General features: G+C 38.0%; 1 protein-coding gene across 6 annotated transcripts in view; it reads right to left on the bottom strand.

Moving 5' to 3' along the window:
* The window catches only part of LRCH2 (leucine rich repeats and calponin homology domain containing 2), an 82,284-nt gene that overhangs the window by 18,337 nt on the left and 44,788 nt on the right, over positions 1-19,159 (bottom strand). For 3 of the 6 annotated variants that reach the window (XM_084639679.1, XM_084639683.1, XM_084639681.1), the window contains exons 7-15: positions 17,620-17,707; positions 16,214-16,325; positions 15,794-15,906; positions 15,639-15,706; positions 15,310-15,414; positions 12,716-12,793; positions 9,004-9,072; positions 4,664-4,712; positions 2,815-2,931 (exon numbers count right to left, since the gene is read on the bottom strand). In XM_084639679.1, coding sequence (XP_084495805.1) covers positions 2,815-2,931; positions 4,664-4,712; positions 9,004-9,072; positions 12,716-12,793; positions 15,310-15,414; positions 15,639-15,706; positions 15,794-15,906; positions 16,214-16,325; positions 17,620-17,707 — 799 coding nt within the window. Of the gene's footprint in view, positions 1-2,814; positions 2,932-4,663; positions 4,713-9,003; positions 9,073-12,715; positions 12,794-15,138; positions 15,205-15,309; positions 15,415-15,638; positions 15,707-15,793; positions 15,907-16,213; positions 16,326-17,619; positions 17,708-19,159 lie in introns of all 6 variants that reach the window. The other 3 variants (XM_084639682.1, XM_084639684.1, XM_084639680.1) reach the window with 2 other exon arrangements.

Here is a 19,159-nt window from a genome sequence, read left to right as displayed (position 1 = left end):
CGCTGAACTCCACAGTTCAATAAGTATCGACAAGCATATAGACATAGCTGTCACCTACCATACTCTCATTCTTTAGAGCGCACACACACACTGAAATAATGTAAAAAGACATCAGGAAATCAAGTATACAGAATGGAATCAACTACATGTGCACAGAAGAACAGGACAAAACAGGCACAGACCACTGTATGGAAGTATGATGTGATATAAGTTAAGCACAAATTCAAAGGTGACACACACATACACGGCTGACCTAGCTTTTTCTGGTACAACGGGATAAGACAGGGTGGATTAACAGGCTACATATCACTGGAACTAGCATAGACACCGTTACAGCATTAAAAAAGTGCTTTTGCTGGTATAGTTTACTTTGTTCACCAAACTGATATAAGCTAGACTGGCAAAAGCCCTTTTTGGCCAGTATAACTGTGTCTGCACTGGGAAGGTTTTGCTGATATAGCTATATTGACAAGGCTTTTAGGTGTAGACAAGGCTTTAGTCTAAACACCACAAGGAGATGAGTTCTGATTCTCAGACAGTTCCCTACCCTTATTGTTCTCAATGTATTATGTGAGGGTAATGTTGTGTGTGTATATATATACATATACACACATATATATATACACACACACACATATATATTATATATACTGCCGTTAGTTTGGGTACATTTTTCATACTCTGTGATGTGTCCTACTGCAAACTGATATGCCCTTCCACCTTGACTATGAATAACTAGTCTCTGGAAATGATTTTCCAACCAGTTATGAACCTTTAATAGCTCCATTATCTTATAACCTTATAATAGCTCCATCAAGACTGTATTTCCCTAGTTTATGTATATATATATATATTTTTTTAATATTTCCCTAGTTTGTGTGTATTTCCCTAGCATGGCTTCATTTACTGGGAGAGCAACCCAACCAGAGCCTGCCGACTGCGGGATACTCAGGAACGTATGCTGAAAATCCTGGACTTCTAAGGAGATTTTGAGCTGTTCTACCTCTCTCCTTAACAGCTCCTGGAACAGTCTATGATTGTACAGTGGAGAGGGAGAGGCTGGGGCATCCACCTCATCAAGAGCAAAGGACAATATCCCTGTCAGAACCAGTGGTACCAATGGATCCTGCTGATCTTCCCCTTCTTCCACCGACAGGGGTGGGGAGGGATCTCCCCTCCTAGAAGGTCTAGGAGAGGATCTGCTTTTATGTTTGCGCGCACCCCTTACTCTCATCAGGGGGCCCAGCCAAAGAGTCCTTACCTGTCCCCCTCTCTGCTCCAGAGAGTCACATATAGTACTAGGGGACACACTCGTTGCCAATTCTGGATGATGTACCGGGAGGTCTCCCCAGCCTGGGCCTGACTGGAGCCTTGCTGTACTCCATAAGGTGCTTCCGAAGCCAAAGATATCGCAGAAAAGCACAGCAGATATTGCATTTAATGGAGATATGAGCTTCTCCGAGGCAGTAGAGGCAGTAATGGTTATCGTTGCTGGCCAAAAAAGGAGCAAGGGGAGGAGACATGGTTTTTGAAACCTGGTATCCTAGGCATAATCTAAGTCCCATGCTGGGAGATTGGAAAGATTATAACGAAGTATCAGCTCTGGACATTGGAGGATTCTACCTCAGGCCATGCGGTGCTAAGAAAGAGGCGGTGTGTCAGCCTCACTCCTTATATCCTCAGCGTGGAGCACAGGGGCACAGGTGTGGACTGACGGACACTATTTGCAATAATTCTCCGGTTTCAGGAGGATGGAGCACATATGTATTCACAGTTGAATATACAGAGGCACCGGCACTCAAAGAAGAAATGTGCTATTGGATTCAGTTTATTTATACCTGCTGTCACACTGGTAAAGTGGTCACACCTTTACAGCTAGTAGGGCTAATCTGAAACTTCTCAAAAAACACCACAACTATCTCCAGAAGCTGGGGGGAAAAACTGACGCCTGCTCTGTTGCCTGTGATCTTGTGCCTGTTTTGCATCATGCAGACACTGACATCTTGTGACCGTTCGTGCACATTGCAAACAAAGGGAAACAATTTCAGAGTATTTCCTCTCTCTCACCCTCACGTTAGAGCAGTAAGACAGTTACTAAATCAACCAGGTAAGGATGATATTAGCATACTGTACTAGGATATGGCAACTGATTTAAGATGTACTATACATCTTTCTCAGACTCTGCAAAAATACCAAATTGAGCATAAACATTTGTTTACAATAGTTTTAAATATTTTTTTGTGGTTTTAAGCCTGAGGCGCGGAGAAGAGGAGAAGAAATGATGGATGTTTGGAAGGATTCTAGGTTAGGTTTTATTCTCTGCCTTCAGAACACAGATTTAAGTTTACATTTTCTGTTGAAGGTAAGAGGAATAATAAGCATTTCCTCACTCAGCCAAATGTTTCCAGTTTTCCTGCACTCTCAAATTGTCCTGGAAGCATATGTATTAATCTAACAGGATTGAACCAAAAGGAGAATATAGCTCACATGCAAGTTAGAAGAGAAAGCCCCTTCATTTAGTTACCCAAGAAACCCACCTGTGTATCTTGCAAATGAGAAATAAAGCCCATAGTATTTTAATATTTCATGCTAAAACACAGTATTTTAAAATAGTGTTTGTTAATATGTATTTAATTAGATGAGACACACACATTTACTTCTATAAATTGCAGCAGAGCATGAACCAGAAGATAAATTTATCAGTTTGTATCACACCAGTCTGGTGACAATTAAGCTAAATACATTGTCTTCCTAGAAACATCAGTTCTTCAAAGAGCAAAAAGAGCAGCAAATGAAAAAATAAGGATATAATACCTTGAAATATTCCTTTCTAACTTGTTTGCTCCTTCTCCTCTCTTCATTCTGCCAGATAACAGGCTGTGTTTCTGGCCAGTGCTGCTCATCTGTCAAATCCTTTTGATTTTCTAGTGGCTGCAAATTTCAACAATGGTTTTAGACAGTAAGGATTTAAACATTAAGCATTAGCATGGATTATGAGGACACTGAAATTATATTACAGAGGTAAATTTGAACAGAAAAGTTGGTTTAACTAAAAATACTATTTTTCTTGGGCCTTGTTTGCCTCTGTTACACTTCAATTTTGCAGCACTGTAATTTCACCAATCTCTGGTACAGGTCACTTCTACAAACAGCACTTCTTACATTTCAAGATTCTAAAATAAGTTATATATGGGAGAGGGTATAAGTTTAACGATGGCCTTAAATTGTTACTTAATCATTTTTTAAACCACAGCTTTCTTCATTATCCATGCTGGGCCTGATTTTCACAAATTAGACATGTGCTGAAATTGTATACACTTACCACTAATAGGCATGCAAATAGAAAGGTAGACTTGTGACCAGCTATTCATGTGTGATTACCGTATTTGAGCACGCAGCGAGTCACTAGTGCACGCAAATGGAGGTGTGTGTAATTTTACACATCAGGTCAGTTATCCACTGATATTCTTTTTTTAAAAAGCATTTTCTTGGGACTTTGACCTACAGTGAAATTTATGCAATAGATGGCACTATACAAATATCCATCTTTACAACAAGTAAATTAATATAATAATTTGATGGAGACAATAAAAGGCTTATTCATAAAAGATCAGTGAATTTAAATAATTAAATGTTTTCATATCCACTAAATATAAAGGAAGATGATTCAAAAGGAAATATTTACCTACAAGGACAATGTATATAAATCAATCTACACTTCTAAAGCTGTTTTTGTATTACCACCTAAAGGCACCATAAAATGAACGTAAAACAAACACTGAATTAAAATCTACAACCAAACATTTTGAGTTTGATCACAAACATTTCACAGCACTTTGATGTGTTTCCTACTTAGGCATAAAAACAACAAGAGATCTATAACAGGGGTGGCCAACCTGAGCCTGAGAAGGAGCCAGAATTTACCAGGCTACGTTGCCAAAGAGCCACAGTAATATGTCAGCAGCCCCCCTCAGCCCGCCCCCGCCCCCCCCCAGCACCTACACCCCCTGGCAGCCCTCTCCACACCTCCCAATCAGCTGTTTCATGGCATGCAGGAGGCTGGGCTTGGGGGCGGGGAGAGGAGAGAGGGGCAAGGGCATGGCAGGCTCAGGGAAGGGGTGGAGTGGGGGCAGGGTCTGTGGCAGAGCCAGATTGTGAGCAGTGAGCACCCCCTGGCACATTGGAAAGTTGGCATCTGTAGCTCCTAGCCCCGGAGTCGGTGCCTAGACAAGGAGCCGCATTTTAACTTCTGAAGAGCCGCATGTGGCTCTGGAGCCACAGGTTGCCCATCCCTGATCTGCAACGTAAGGACTATTTAAAAACTGAGAAAACAGAAAACCTGATACACACAACGCAAAGAAATTATAGAAGAATAAAGTAGGGCAAAATTAAGACCCATAATGCCTTAGAAGCAGTACAAAGATCTTAAATTAATATAAGTGTTATTTGGAGGAAAAAATGAAGCTTGCATTAAGAGGGACATTTTTAGATTACCTTTACATTTGCAACCACAATTATGTACATACATTTACTGGTATCTGCAAACAAATACATATCTGAACACAAACACTATGCAAGTTATGCTACACCACTAGTACATCCGTGGATAAAATGATTATCAAGGGCTAATAAGGGTTCTACAGTTTTACATGCACATATTTACCTGCCATCTGTAAGGAGACACTGGAGAATTTATTTCATCTGTTGAGACACTTAAAAAAACACCACTATTTGAATATGTATTTTCCTTAGTTTTACTAACTATGTTACTACTTTTTACACATTAATAGCAAGACTTCCAAAATATTTTATACTAATATAGAAATTTGATATTTTAAGAGGATTTGTTGAGGTCAGAATGCAGTGTTAAAAATACACATTGTTATCAACACTGTTTTGATGTTTTGTGTGTTGCCTAACAATTTTATAACCAATATTGTCAAAAGTAATTTTATGAGCATTTGATTAAAATGTAATGAAATCTGAGATTTTTTGCTTCCAGATCCATTTCAAGCTCCTTTATAGTTTTAGCATGCTATGCTTACCATTTTCAAAGTTTATTTCCAATACATACGATAACTGGATAACATTTATCTTTAAATTACTACTTGTGGAATTCCATTACTTCCTTTCTTCAAGAACCAGACACACACTTTATTGAAAATTAACAGTAAAAATAAAGTCTGTTCTAATGCCATTTTAAAAGGGCACTTTCAGTTTAAGCACACAAGTGTTTTTTGTTTGTTTTTTTACATTGAATATTAAGTACATCTAAGATCACTACAGCTGAAAGTTCAGAGTAACAATTTCTCTATCATTTCCAGAGTTTTTACTTTGTGACTGCACCAGCCCTGTATATAGCCAGTTTCACTGTTTGCCCTGTATGGTCAGTTTTCATGTGTGTGTGTGTGTGTGTGTGGGTCTTTCACACAGTAACAGGGCAGAGAAACATTTTAGAAGAGAGGAAAATTAAATTGTAGAACCTCAAAAGTTCACAGGGGCACTAACGGGTGGATATAATACTTGAAATTCCCAGAGGCTGTAGTGTGGCTCAGAAGTGGACAACTGGATTATGATGTTGTGTCATACAATACGACATCACTGAATACAACACAATAGAAAGTGAAGGATAAAAAAGCAGCAAATCATTTCTGATGACAAGGTGCTATTTCTGAAATAACTGCAGTAGCTACAAAGTTGCTATATGCTCTGCCAAGACTTTTAGCAGGTAGATTTAAAAATAGACATAAGATATATGATCTTTCTACAGTACTGTTCCGGGAAGCAAAACTATAAATGTCGCAGGCAAATGCAAGTTGCAGTTTGGGAAACAGGCTGCAAAATTTCTGCTGTGGGCCATTATAGGTTCAGTTAAAATTCTAATTTTTAGGATAATTGCATTAGAAAATCTAAGGAGTAAAAACAGTAATGCACATAAACAATGAACCAGAAACAACCCTGTGATGGAGTGTTCACCCAATGAAAGGCCTGGGAGGGTTAAGATGGCTAAGTGAGCCAATTAAGTGCCCAGGCTGCACCTGGAGGAGACAGGGAGCTCAGCTGGGCAGGAACAGGTGGGGCCTATATAATCCAGGAAGTTGGCAACAGAGGGGACTGCATGGAAGTAGTTTGTAGTGACTCCCTGTGTGAAGGGAGGTGTGGTTTGGACTATAGAGGATAGCCCAAAGTCACGCCCTGGGAAGAGGGAATTGGGAGGCTGACAAACCTGGAACGGGGGGGGGGGGGGGGGGAGAGCTTGGAAAGTAGGACAAGGCTCAGGGGGAAAGCAGCAAGGTATGGGATAGGTCAAACCTTGGCTGCCGATGACAGGGCCCCTGAGCCAGGGCCCGGAGTAAAGAGCACACTCAGGTCCCCCTACCAGCCACTGATGAAGTGGCACCAGCAGGGCAGTGAGCAAGAAAACTGCCTGAACCCATTTGTCAAGAGGGACTTTGATAACCCAGAAGCGAGGGAAAACAAGTATGGTCAACTGGCTGGAGAGGCGAGTCATGAAGAGGAGGCTGCGGTTCCTGGAGTGAGAGGGGTCCACAGGGTGAGAGGACAAAGGAAGAGACACCACCAGGGGAGGGAACAAGGCCTGGCTGGACCTGATTCCCAGGACGGCAAGCAGGTGACTGAACCCTGTAAGAACTCATTTTTGGTTTATACATGGATAATGTACCTTTTTCAAAAGGTACAATATACATTAAGATGCTTGGAACCAGTCCTGTGTGAGATATATCATACTCAATTTTTAAATCACTTAGATATGTATTTATCATTTATAGACCTATTCACCAAGGAAATCCAATCTGAATAGAAAGCACTGAAAAACAATTATATTTAGAGAAAATTTTACTGGTATAGCTATTTCGTTTCTGCCTTTCCATTTATTACTGCAAACATTTAATAAGAAACAAAGATCCTGTTTTTAAGTTCCATCTACTTGCATTGATTATTCCTTCCTTGAAGTAAACCCTGTTAGTTACAGACTAGGTTACTGAAGAGAGGGTTATGTTTTCACAGACTCTGGGGCTCCAATTTTCCTGTTAAAAACGGTTCCCTCTGACATTACAAGGGAAGTTTGTCTCTGACAAATTTGTTTGTTAGAAATAGAATATCTATTGGTCCTCTGCCTAGGACTGGTTCAAACACAGACAAAAAGATGCTAGTTAAAATCTACCTTATGAAGAGGGCCTTCCCCCCATGATTGCTCCTGAATATACCAAGTAATTGTGCTCTCCCCTGCCCAGTAACTGGGTTTAGGATTTGGAATTATTCACTGATATGATTTGCAGAGTAGCTTTTCCACTCCTGATGCTTCTGACTATTTACAGTTGGGAAATGTATATTAGCAGCTGCAAACAGCAAAAACCTCCATTAAAGAACACTAGCAAACCAACAGTATCCCTAGAAAAAACAAACAAAATTTAGGATTAAAAAAAGGCTTGCTTTCAGTTTACTGCTCAACATTAATTCCTAAATAACTTGGAAATGCACTGTTTACACCATCTAGAAATGTTTTTAACTTAAACTGTTAGTAATTTTAAACACCAAAACTAATTTTTCAAGTTCTACTTAAATGTTCAAAGTGAGAAATTCCTACCCCCAAGTTATTCCCACTATAGATAAGAAACTAACCTGACTATATTTCAAAGAATAAAAATGGTAAATTAAACTCAATGGCTGCGAGAGCTTTCCATTAGGGACATGCCAAAATTAAACAAAACTGACATCCAAGGGACACTGTCAACTTGCATTCTTTTAAAATTGGCAAATTAAAATGAATTCTTTTGACAGGGCACCCTTTCAAAGGGAGCATTCTGAGTTTTTTCTTTAAAATGCCTTATAAAAATTTTACCTATTATCTGTTCCTCTCAACCCGAAAGAAACTGACAAACTGACTAAAAAGGGCAGTGAAACTGACTACACACACAGCCTGACAAATGTGCCAAGGAAACAAAGCGTTAAAGCTATTTTCACTGACTTCTGTCAGAATAATCTTGGATGTTACTACAAAATATAGGCGGCACATACCATTCACAGGAAGAAAAAGTGAAAGATAAATATGCAATTCATTCCCCAGTATTTCAAACATGCATTATCTGACGAACTGGTTTAAGCTTTTAATTATATAGAACAAAATTCTTCAGTTTATAACTGAACTTCAGCCACGGAGTCTGAGGAACCCAAACCATATGAATGTTAGATATTCGGTAAGATACTAGAATTCAGTTCAGCTCCAATGGTGCAGGGAAGTGCAAACCAAGGGACCAAGAGGAGAGAAAAATCAAGCCTGGGAAGAGCAGGCCTCTCTGCTAGCTGCTGAACCCCCAAGTTTTCCATTGGATCAGCTCCTCAACCAGACTCTCAGCTGTGAGAACCTTACTCTGCACAATCCCTCACCCCCCTCGTATTGGTTTTCTGCTGCTGGAGACAGAGTCAGATGGTGGTATTAGCAGACACCAAGAAAATCTGGCCTTTGTTTCCTAAAAAAAAAACCCACACCCCTTTATCAACACTGGTATAAGTAAAGTTTGGGTCTCTCATCACAAAAGGCAGTTAAGGTCACCCAGTAGAGTAGTGATCCAGCAAAGGGCACACAGCCATCCAGAGTACTTATTTTATGAACTCATGGCTGAAAGAATAAGAACTTTCTGATAATCATGTACAACAGTGTGAAAAAAACAGACCGACAGCAAAATACATTGCTGTAAAATGTCTTAATGATCATGTTATACCAGAATTAAACAAAACCCCAGCACACTTAAAAAGTGCTCTGGTATTATTATTCCAACAGTTTTCTTTCACATCCAAATTCTGTCACTGGAAGGAGTGTGAGGCTCCCACAAAAGTCAACAAGAGTTATTCACAAACATTCAAGGGCAGAATTCAGTCCTCATTGTTCACTGATCCTTCATCCCTACCCTGTATAAAATGACCACCACAAAAAAAGATCTTATTTCAGTACTATGAAAGAAAGCAATAAAAATTTCTTAATACCTTTTTTCAGATTCCACGGTCTGCTTTGGCCTGTTTCTTGTGTTTACTGAGGTCGAATGATTAAGAAGCCTAAAAAGAAAACACACACTTATCTGACAGCTCTCGTTAGCAACCTCTTTAAAGCATACAGCACCTTCTCCATTAAACGCTTCCCTACAAAATAAACACTCTGAATATTTAAGTGGCATATTTTACATAGAAACTGAATGTGCCTATATAAAGAAAACCCAGAGCCCAGTCATACTTCCACTGAAGTCAACAGCAGAGTTTCCAACTTCTATGCTCTCTCAAGTCTTGCAATAGTAGGTATTTCTTTAAAAAACAAAACCAAAGCAAAACCCAACTCTTTACGATCTCAGAAAAAGCTAGGTCTCCTTCCTCATTTTTTACACAAGAGGCCACCACATCAACTGTTCTCACTGGGTTTAAAGCCAGCCAGCCAGCCTTCAGCTTCGAGGCCCAGTCACTATTCACCAAAGTGGCAAAGACAGGACACAGTGGGACATGGGAATGAAGAGTGGGAGCGGTCAGGAAGAATGTACAGATGGCTAGTGAGGCACAGCATAGAGAGCAGGGGAAATGTAAAAACAAACGGGAGACTGGCAGTGGGGTTTTGAGCAGGAGACTGCGGCAAAGGCTGAGAGAATTGGGGGGGAGGGCAGGAGAGTCAGAACAATGATGGGGAGAATGGTGATGAATAAAATGGCGATTACCCTCCTCAATCCTGGAATGGGCAACTGAAGTCACCCTCAAAACAGCTGGTGGTCTATGCCTACATGTGCTTTAGGGGCAGATTATTACCCTGAAACAATCACACACAGGGTAGAAGGAGATGGGGCTGCCCCCCTTAAAGGATTAAAAAGACAGAAAGCAAACCAATAAACAGAGCAATTTTTTTTAACTGAACGATTTTCAAGCAAGTCTCATGCTATTTTGGGGTTGGACTCGGGATTTTTGAATTCTTAGAACAGAAAATATTGCACTGTAATACTCCATCGATTTCATGGTGAGCAGGATTGAGAACAAAGCGTACTCTTAAATTACACAAAAACCTAGAACTCAGTCATAATGATGATTATGATAATGATAATAATGATAATAAAAACAACTATGTACGAGAAGGATAAACAGTAAAATTGGAAAAGTGAAACAGACACCTACATTTTAAGTCACAGATCAATCATTCTCTTACAACTGTCTTTAGTACCAGTGAATTAATTTTAACTGACTTGTATCACAGGCTTTCATTCACCCTCGTCATAGGTGGCTCAGCTTAATGGTACTACAAATACTTTTCAATGACAGGGTAAGTGTTGTATTGTGTTGTGACTATGCAAATCTCATTTAACTCGATAAAGTCATGCAGACTGAATTCAAACTGGAAAATTTACTCCCTCCAGTCCACATTCCCGATATTCAATCTTTAAGGACTGAATATTTTGGGGTGTTTTGAGGTAGGAAAAAGAAATTCTAATTCTCCAGAACAAATACTTACATAAGGATGCAATGTTTGTGCTATATGATATAGCAAATACTGTAAAATAATGAAACCATTTTAGGATCATTAGTTTTCAGGAAATTATTCCACTGAAGTCAGTGGACAATTTAGAGTATACCGATGGCAAGATAAGACCCTTGGAATAAAATGAAAGATTAAAAAAATGGAATAATTTGAATCACTTAATAACTTTGATGCCACGACTGAAACTGTCACTGTAGATAAAATGATTTCATGTAAGTAAGACACGCAGTTTTAGAAATAAGCCATTTGACATATTAAATACTAACGATGTGCGCATTTTTGCTGGTTGAAGCTATTTCCATTAATGATATAAGTCATTGATGCTTCCAATTATTAAAAACCAAGACATTTATATGGATGTTCAAATATATTTTGAATACTCTACTTCCTAATAATAAATTCAGATCTCTTTTTCTAGTATTGAAAATAGTCTGGAACAGTATACTCAAAAATGAACTCTTAGAGTAAATGTACTGGTAAGTAATAGCAAGTTCAGTATCTCTCAGATTAGTGGTTAGATGTTTGACTAGTCAGGGCCTTTTGAATTTCCTGTGAGACTGAATGACAGAGCTAAATGGATTTTTGCAGGTTCACTGGGAAAATGTTGTCTACAGCCTGTTTATAAAATGCATGGAAGTTAATTAATCTATATTTACTAAGTTTCCAAACCCAACAGTTCAAGGTAAAATTCTCTGAACTGGAGAAAGTCATTCATTCATTCCAAACATTGCTGCCCTGCCCCCCCGAGATCATTATATTTTTCTCAAAAAACAAACCAGCCACCAGACATTAGAAAGCTTTGTAACTCCAAAACTAAGATTCCAGTTTATAAAAAAAAGCCAACAAACTGCAGGGCGTATGCAAAATGAATGCGTCAAGTCACCCACAAATTCTTAACTCATGTTAGTCTCAGAGTGATGCTACCACGACAGATTCCACCATTTCCATCCACATCACATCTCTTCACACTCAACCCTCGCTCTTTATAATACATAACAATCAGTAGTTGAAGGGAATCTGGCCTTATTTATCACTAGAAGAGTACTTCAGTATTTCTTTGCAAGACATATAGCATGAGTACCATCGTTTTCTCCTGTTTAAAAAGATCTCATGTCCTGAGAATTACACAAATTTTGCTGTACACCGAATTAGTGTATACAATGGCCACCTGACCAACATCATGAAGTTTAGTTATTGCATGGTAAATGAAAATCAGTCAGATTTTCAGTCTCCCATTGACAGACATTACAAGTACAGCATCTTCTCCAAACTTCAGATTAGAAGGGATGATGGGGGCCTGACGTTACCTGTGCTCACTTCCCAAAGTTTAATAGGTTTTGTTTTTAAATAATGTGGAATCTTCACTTGGCATTAGTAGGCTCTCTAATACACTACATTCTTAAGAGTACTCAAGAGTTTTCCAAGTCAAATGAAACCTTAACTGGATGTTAAAAGATTACTGCCTGGAAGTCCCCTTAGATTAAAATACTCAAAAATTGCTCAGTGACAGGAGTCACTGCAGAATATGCCAGGTGTACAGGAACTTGGTGGGCCTTGCAAGTGGGGTAAGAAATTCAGATGGACTCAAAAATCAATAGGCAGAAGGACCCCATTCCTTTGAAGGCAGTATCTCATCTTTACATATGGCTCTTCCTTTCATATCCCAATATTGAAATTCTTGTACCCCATGTGGCTTTTACTGGTTGCCCACTCCCTCCATCTTGAACTTTGCAGAAATTTGTTATCTAGGGCAAGATATAATACTTGAAATTTCAGGTTGGTTGCTTAGGTCTGGTGAAGTCAGTTGTGGTGACTGAAAAAAAAAAAAAGTCAAACTTATAATTGGAAGTTACCTCTGCATAGCTAATGTTAAACTACCTAATGTTCTGAAATACAAACACACTTCCTCTTGAAGAAAGAAAAGGAGTACTTGTGGCACCTTAGAGACTAACAAATTTATTTGAGCATAAGCTTTTGTGAGCTACAGCTCACTTCATCGGATGCATTCCTCTTGGACAATATTGAATGTGGTCATAACAATTTAGTTTGTGATCAATTTTTTGGCCATTAAATATCCTATACTAATTCACTCAGTTACTTTGTTCTATTTTCCATAAGCCAAGCCTTGATAATGTTGCTCTTGTCTAAAATGTGCTCTTCAGAGTTTTAAGCTCCACAAACACTAGATACCTGGATGCACGTCCTGCAGCCCTCGTCCTCTGGAAGAGTTTTTCACTGAATGAAGTTCTATAGCTTAATGGTCTCCGTCTGTATTCACATTTCATGTACACCAAACCCAGAGATGGAAGAAGGAAACAGGAGAAGTTGATGGGAGAGGACAGGGAAGTCATTAGTATAGCAAGCAGAAAAGAAAAAAAGAGGATAGATTTCACAGGATTAAAAGAAAACATGCTAAATGATCAGAGTTAAGGTTAATAAGAAATTATTAGGATGCACAAATTTTAGAGGAGTCCTTGTGATCAGGTCAAAATTGCACAATGTAAACATTTACAAAGTTGTAGATTCAAAAGCAGGAATATTTCAACTGTTAATCTCTAATTCTAATTCTTATTCCTGTCACTACAAGGAATTATACATTCACAAAAAATTATGGGCCAAAATCAGGGCTGACTTACATCTTGCTATATTTTGCTGATAGCATATAGTTTAAATCAGTACTGAGTTTGTCTCCACATTTTAAAAAAATTACACAAATATTAAATACAAGTGCCACAGATATAGCAGTAAAGCTTAGCAAATCAATAGGTTCATACAAGTATAAACATTGCACTGCCAACCAAAGCAGAATTTAGAGTTCTCAGCTAAATTACTAAATGCAACACAGTAATGGCTATGCTTAACAAAAGTAATTTAAAAGCAGCACTAGGTTAGAAGTCTGGTCTTCAGAGGAAACGTTTTGGTATAACAAATGATGACATAAGGAGATTTACAACGTTTTTCCAATATAATTATCCCCATTAAAAACAAATAAACATGACAGTGTTTTTAAACCATTGTTTACTATAATTTTTAAATACTGTTTATATTTTACAGTACAGTAAAAATTCAAAATATTTTCTTATTATAGTTTTTGCCAGTTGCCAGCTAACCAGGACTAAACATTACTGTTTCCTACTTATCTCCCTTTCTTAATTGTATTTCCCTTCCCTATGGACACCTCCTCATTCCTGAATACTTTAAATAGAATTACAAGTAATTAAAGCTATAGAAACATTCATTTTATCTGCTCACACTGTTAATATTAAACTCAGCTAACACCAATTCATTAGTTGCAATATAATAATTACACAAGGGGGATACACTCTGCCCAATTTCTAAAGCTTGACAATATGCAGCTGCAATATCAGGATATTTTAGGTTTTCATATCTTTCACAATGTTTTAAGAAAAACAGATGCGTAGCATCTCATTGCTAGGCTGAAATTTAAGACACTAATGAAAACTGTATTCATCTGATTATGGAATGTGTCATCTTGCTACATTGCTGCCACACTCTCTCTGCTTCCTTCAGTCTTGCTCCTGCACAGCTGATCACATTTTTGGGAAATCCTATGACCATGCAGACTCCCCTCCTACGAATACTCTTTAACCCCTCTTAATTCTGCCATGTTCCTTATAAAACACCACTTCTTCACCATCACTGAATGCCACATCCAGAAACCATCTGCCAATGTGCCATTGACTCTCCCAAGTAATGCTCTCAGAGCCCCCATTCAGGATTGCACTGATTCCATTCCATTCTCTCCAACATCAAATACAAGCTTCTGGTCCTTATCATTAACTTAGCCTTCCCTACTTGCCCTCTCTTGTAACTTCTCATATTGCCTTCTTTCCCCTTCTCACTCCACAGCAGCCAGCCTCCATCACCTGTTTTTCCACTTCCACAAGCACCTTTTCATTTTTTTCCTTGTCACGCCTATACGTAGAATACCCTGCCCAAATGAGTCCATAAAGCCACTCTCCTGTCTCACTCCAAATCCCTCCTCAAGAGCCCCCTTCTCTGCAATGCCCATTGGAAACTGCCAGCTGATAACTGCTAACTAGATGGCCAAGATGGACTACTGATATTCAACTTGTTTCTGTGTTTTATTGTTTGAAAGACGCATGCTTGAACAAGGGTCCACTCTCCTCATCCTTTAGCAAAATGTTACAACTTGGCAGTCTGAATGGAGGAGTTACCCTCTAAAATCTGGTAACCTACATTCACTGAAATCTTCATATTCTGTAAAAATAACCAGCCACACAGAAGCAGCACATGGTGCTGAATAGTCATTTATGATCTATGCTTAAAGCATTTTAGTGCATCAGCAATAATGCCCAGAATTTGCCATTACTAATTTCCATCATTTTTACATAGGAGTGTTTCACTTTGAAAAATGCCAGTGTTAAACACCTGATCAGATAATCAAGGACTAGCTTAACATTATGAAACACAAAATATTCACATCAAATGGATTTCCTGCTCTCCTGTCCACTGGATGAGCAATGACAAAAATAATCATTAATTGCTATCTATCACAATATACAGGTTACATCTGGACATTGTTGCTTCTCTGTCTAGCAATTTTATGAAAACAGACATGAGACACACACCTAAAAAGTCTGTATGAATTTGTTTGACTGTTTAATGTCTTCAGTTGCACAAATCTATTCTCAAAGCTGTAAAACAGAAAAGAGTTTTAAGCAGACAACTTAAACGGGAAAACAAATTAGATTCGGCACACACCTCGCCTAACCTATTACTGTATTTGGATTTTGTATTACCGGTTTTTCTGCTCTTGTTGCAGTAGCTGAGCTGCTATTTTTCTCAAGTCAGTCACTTCTTTCAGCTCGTCATCTTCCTCTGCCAACAGCTGTTCTTTCTGAAGTCTGAAAGATTAACTTAGCTGAAACGTTTGCTTTCCAGTAGGTTATGGAAAGGCATGCATGTTTGGGGGCTTGTTTTTTTAAGCAAATGATTGTGTTCCTTGACAGCAATTGGAAAAAAAACCTTCCTAAAAGTTGATCTGCCCAGCCACAGGTGCTTGTACCCACTATCACAGAACTATGCTCTGGAAATGCTGACTTCCAAAGGGATGTTTATGAAGGCCTACCTTTTTTCATCTCCCCACTCATCATTCCCTTCTATTTTCTGCGATTTCTCAGGGTGTTTTCCTCGTTCCTTATACAGAAAGAAAAAAATTAAGAGTTTAGACATTAATGACCAAGATGTGTCATCTAATTTTTTCCGTTTATTAAGTTACCTTACCTTAACATAAGAGACAAATGGTCCCATTTGTACATCTCCTTGCTCAGGAATAGCTGCATCTTCTGTGTTAGGATCAATGTAATCATACACCTCCTGGTCTAGGGATGATTGATCTAGTTTGAAAAAAAGAAAATATTAAATAGTTCTCTCAACCTAACGTTATTCCTAAAAGGTACTTGTGACAGCCAAATATAACTAATACAGTGAGCTCTTGCTATATCTAGACAAGATTTTCATGAGACAGTTTTTTCATTATTGCATATTTGTTGATCTTGTATTTATAATTTTATTACAATGTTGTCTGAAGTGTAAATGCACAGATCTAATACACCATCATATAATCTTGTGCGGTGCTTAACGGAAATTATCTGCACCTGAAACAATAGTGTGTTTCTGTGTACTAAAAAGTCTAGGCATTACCTTTATGTGAGTCAAATTTACTTCCTATTAAATGATTGTCATTCCTTAAAGTCTGTTCCCTCGTCGATTCTGATACCTGAGAGTGAAGGCTGATTGTGTCATCATCAGATGGCTGCAAAGAATAATCAGAATTAAAACATGACTGGCATATTAATTATTCAGTTTACTGATAAGCCACAGTGTCATTAAAAGAGCCTACTATGAGGGAAGATTTAGGTGAAACACTTATATGAATGCAAAGTGTGGTCAAGACATGTTTTGTTTCATCTGAAAGACAGTACTTTTTATTTACAGTGCCCTGCAGCAAAATTTTGGGGCCACTGGTCTCTTAACTGAGTAAAGCGTGCCACCTACAGAATCAACACTTTCTGAAGCACATAAATATTTCTCCACTCAACCAATTACCAAGCACAACCCCACTTAATTAAAGGAACTGTGATTCTGTCCATTAAGTTTGTGTGGCCACTTTACATCTGATCAATCTGACCTTTGACATAATCCTGAAATACTCCTCCACTTTACGGTTTCTTATGAACAACCTTCAGATGAATTTGCAAGTACATTTTTTAGCCTAGACTTAAATCTTCCCTTAGTCCCAGTTTTATAATTTTACCATATTCAGTTTTAGTACTACTGTTATTCAAACTGTAGTTGATTACACATAGATTCATACAACTACATAAGCAAGCTATTGGAAAAATAGGATAAATTCCCTTATAGTTTTTAAATGTTGCTGATAATATGTCTAACATGTCAACCAATACTCCCCATTAATAAACAGCCAATGCAAAGAAAAATACATTACACCTCAGCTTATATTAATTAAAACAGAAATTATTAGAAAAACAAAAGCAACTCTCAAATTAATTGTTCCCTGTTGTAAAAAATGATCTTGTATTTTATATCTGAAAATGGCCAAACAAGCCACAACTGATTTGGTTCAGAGTTCAGTTTTTAAAAAGCTTGGAGTGGGGTGACAGAACACCATGCAACTAATTTGGGCTAAATATTCAGAGGGACGTATAAATAATTTAAATATTTAGTATCATCATTCTACGCTTTACAGCAAGTTTCACCAACAGAATTTGGTCCAATAAAAGATGACACCTCACCCACCTTGTGTCTCTAATATCCTGGGACCAACACAGCTACAACTACACTGTTTACAGTAAGTTTGTCACACATTTTACTGAGTTCATTTAACTGCAGTATGTATTACATTAAAGCTTTCCCTAGTTATACAAAGCATATCTGAATGACAAAGAAATAAGCAATTTAGTGCAGCAAAATTATGCACATGCTGAATGATAAACTGCTTCTGTAAATGAAGAAAAATACTGTCCTTTCAGCCCTCTTTTATCAACACAAAAATAAAAATATACAGTGAATAATAAAAACTCACTCACTTCAGTTGCAGACAGTCTTTTATCCCCATTATCACTGCCAATGCCAGAGTCAGGACCATGATTTTTATTGGGATAAAAGTCTTCCATACTATAACAAAGAGAAGGCATTGAACATAATATAAGACAAAATACCACTTTTCTAAATGGTAAGTGAAAGGAAGACACCATTTTCAAGATGTTTCCCACCTATCTCTCTATGGTTGCTGGGACAAAGGGTTTCTTTGTTTTGTTTTACACCCATCTGTGACACAAGACCCACTATAGAGATGTTTAGTGTGCTGAGAGGCTATTTTAAAGAAGGATATCAGATAGAAATTTTAAGACTGAAGATCAATTAGGTTATCTCGTCCAACTTCCCAAAAAATTCAGGAGTGTTTCCTTAAGTCCATTCAAGTGCTGTGTGAATTTCAAGTGCAATATTCTGCACTAACTCCCCTCCACGGACACTCATTCTACACTAAGAGTTCCTTCTCGCAGTTTGGTTTAATCCACTCTCAGTGCAGAATAAGAGTCCACATGGGAAGCTAGTTTAAAACAGGTTTCAGAGTAAAAGCCGTGTTAGTCTGTATTCGCAAAAAGAAAAGGAGGACTTGTGGCACCTTAGCGACTAACCAATTTATTTGAGCATAAGCTTTCGTGAGCTACAGCTCACTTCATCGGATGAAGTTTCCACAGTATGCATCCGATGAATTGAGCTGTAGCTCACAAAAGCTTATGCTCAAATAAATTGGTTAGTCTCTAAGGTGCCACAAGTACTCCTTTTCTTTTTAGTTTAAAACAGCTATTCCCCAGTGTAGACAAGCCCTTAGGTGTTGTATTCTGACTGGTATCCAGCCTACATTCACATTTGTACATTTTCATCCCATTATACTTAGTTAAGCCTCCCTGGATAACTAACTAGTTCTTCTCTTACAGAAGTTGTATGTTTCGAACAGCTCTTCTGTTTTATTCAGCACCAAAAGTCAACAAATACTGACACAGGTTGTGGATGAAATTTTAAGTATGTTGGCAAGGGTAAAATCTTGTTCTATAGGTAATACAGTTTTCTAAAACAAGACGGGTTAAAGACTGTTGATATCAGACAGTTCTGAAACAGTTAATAGAAGTATATTAATTGAGAAAGTCCAGCTGTATACATTGCACTATTTAGTTCATTTGGACTTTTCAGTTTGTTTTCTCTTGTTTTTCTGAGACTTTATAAGGTATTGCTCAATTTAGAATTCCTTATAAATGTATACAGCTGGATCAATATTGGAAGGCAGGCTTTCCATCTAGCAATACAGTTCTATTTTGAGCAAGCTCAGAGGAATATAACTTCAATGCTCTACTGTACTGTAGTAGTATGAAAAAGAAAAGCTGCTCATTTCAAAAAACAAATTCAAACCCATCTTTAGTCTAATTTCTGGTGTACCCTACTGCCGAAAATTTGAAAAAGCACAATTACTATTTGCTTTGTAGCAAGAAATTAAAAGAATGAAGAGATATAATGTAATTGATATAATTCTTCTTTAAATCAGTTAATCAATTAACTTGTAATAAT

This window comes from Lepidochelys olivacea (assembly GCF_965140295.1).
Source record: "Lepidochelys olivacea isolate rLepOli2 genome assembly, chromosome: 9".
Classification (NCBI taxonomy): domain Eukaryota; kingdom Metazoa; phylum Chordata; order Testudines; family Cheloniidae; genus Lepidochelys; species Lepidochelys olivacea.
The sequence above is the reverse complement of the archived record's forward strand: the minus strand, read 5'-3'. Positions and strand labels throughout refer to the sequence as shown.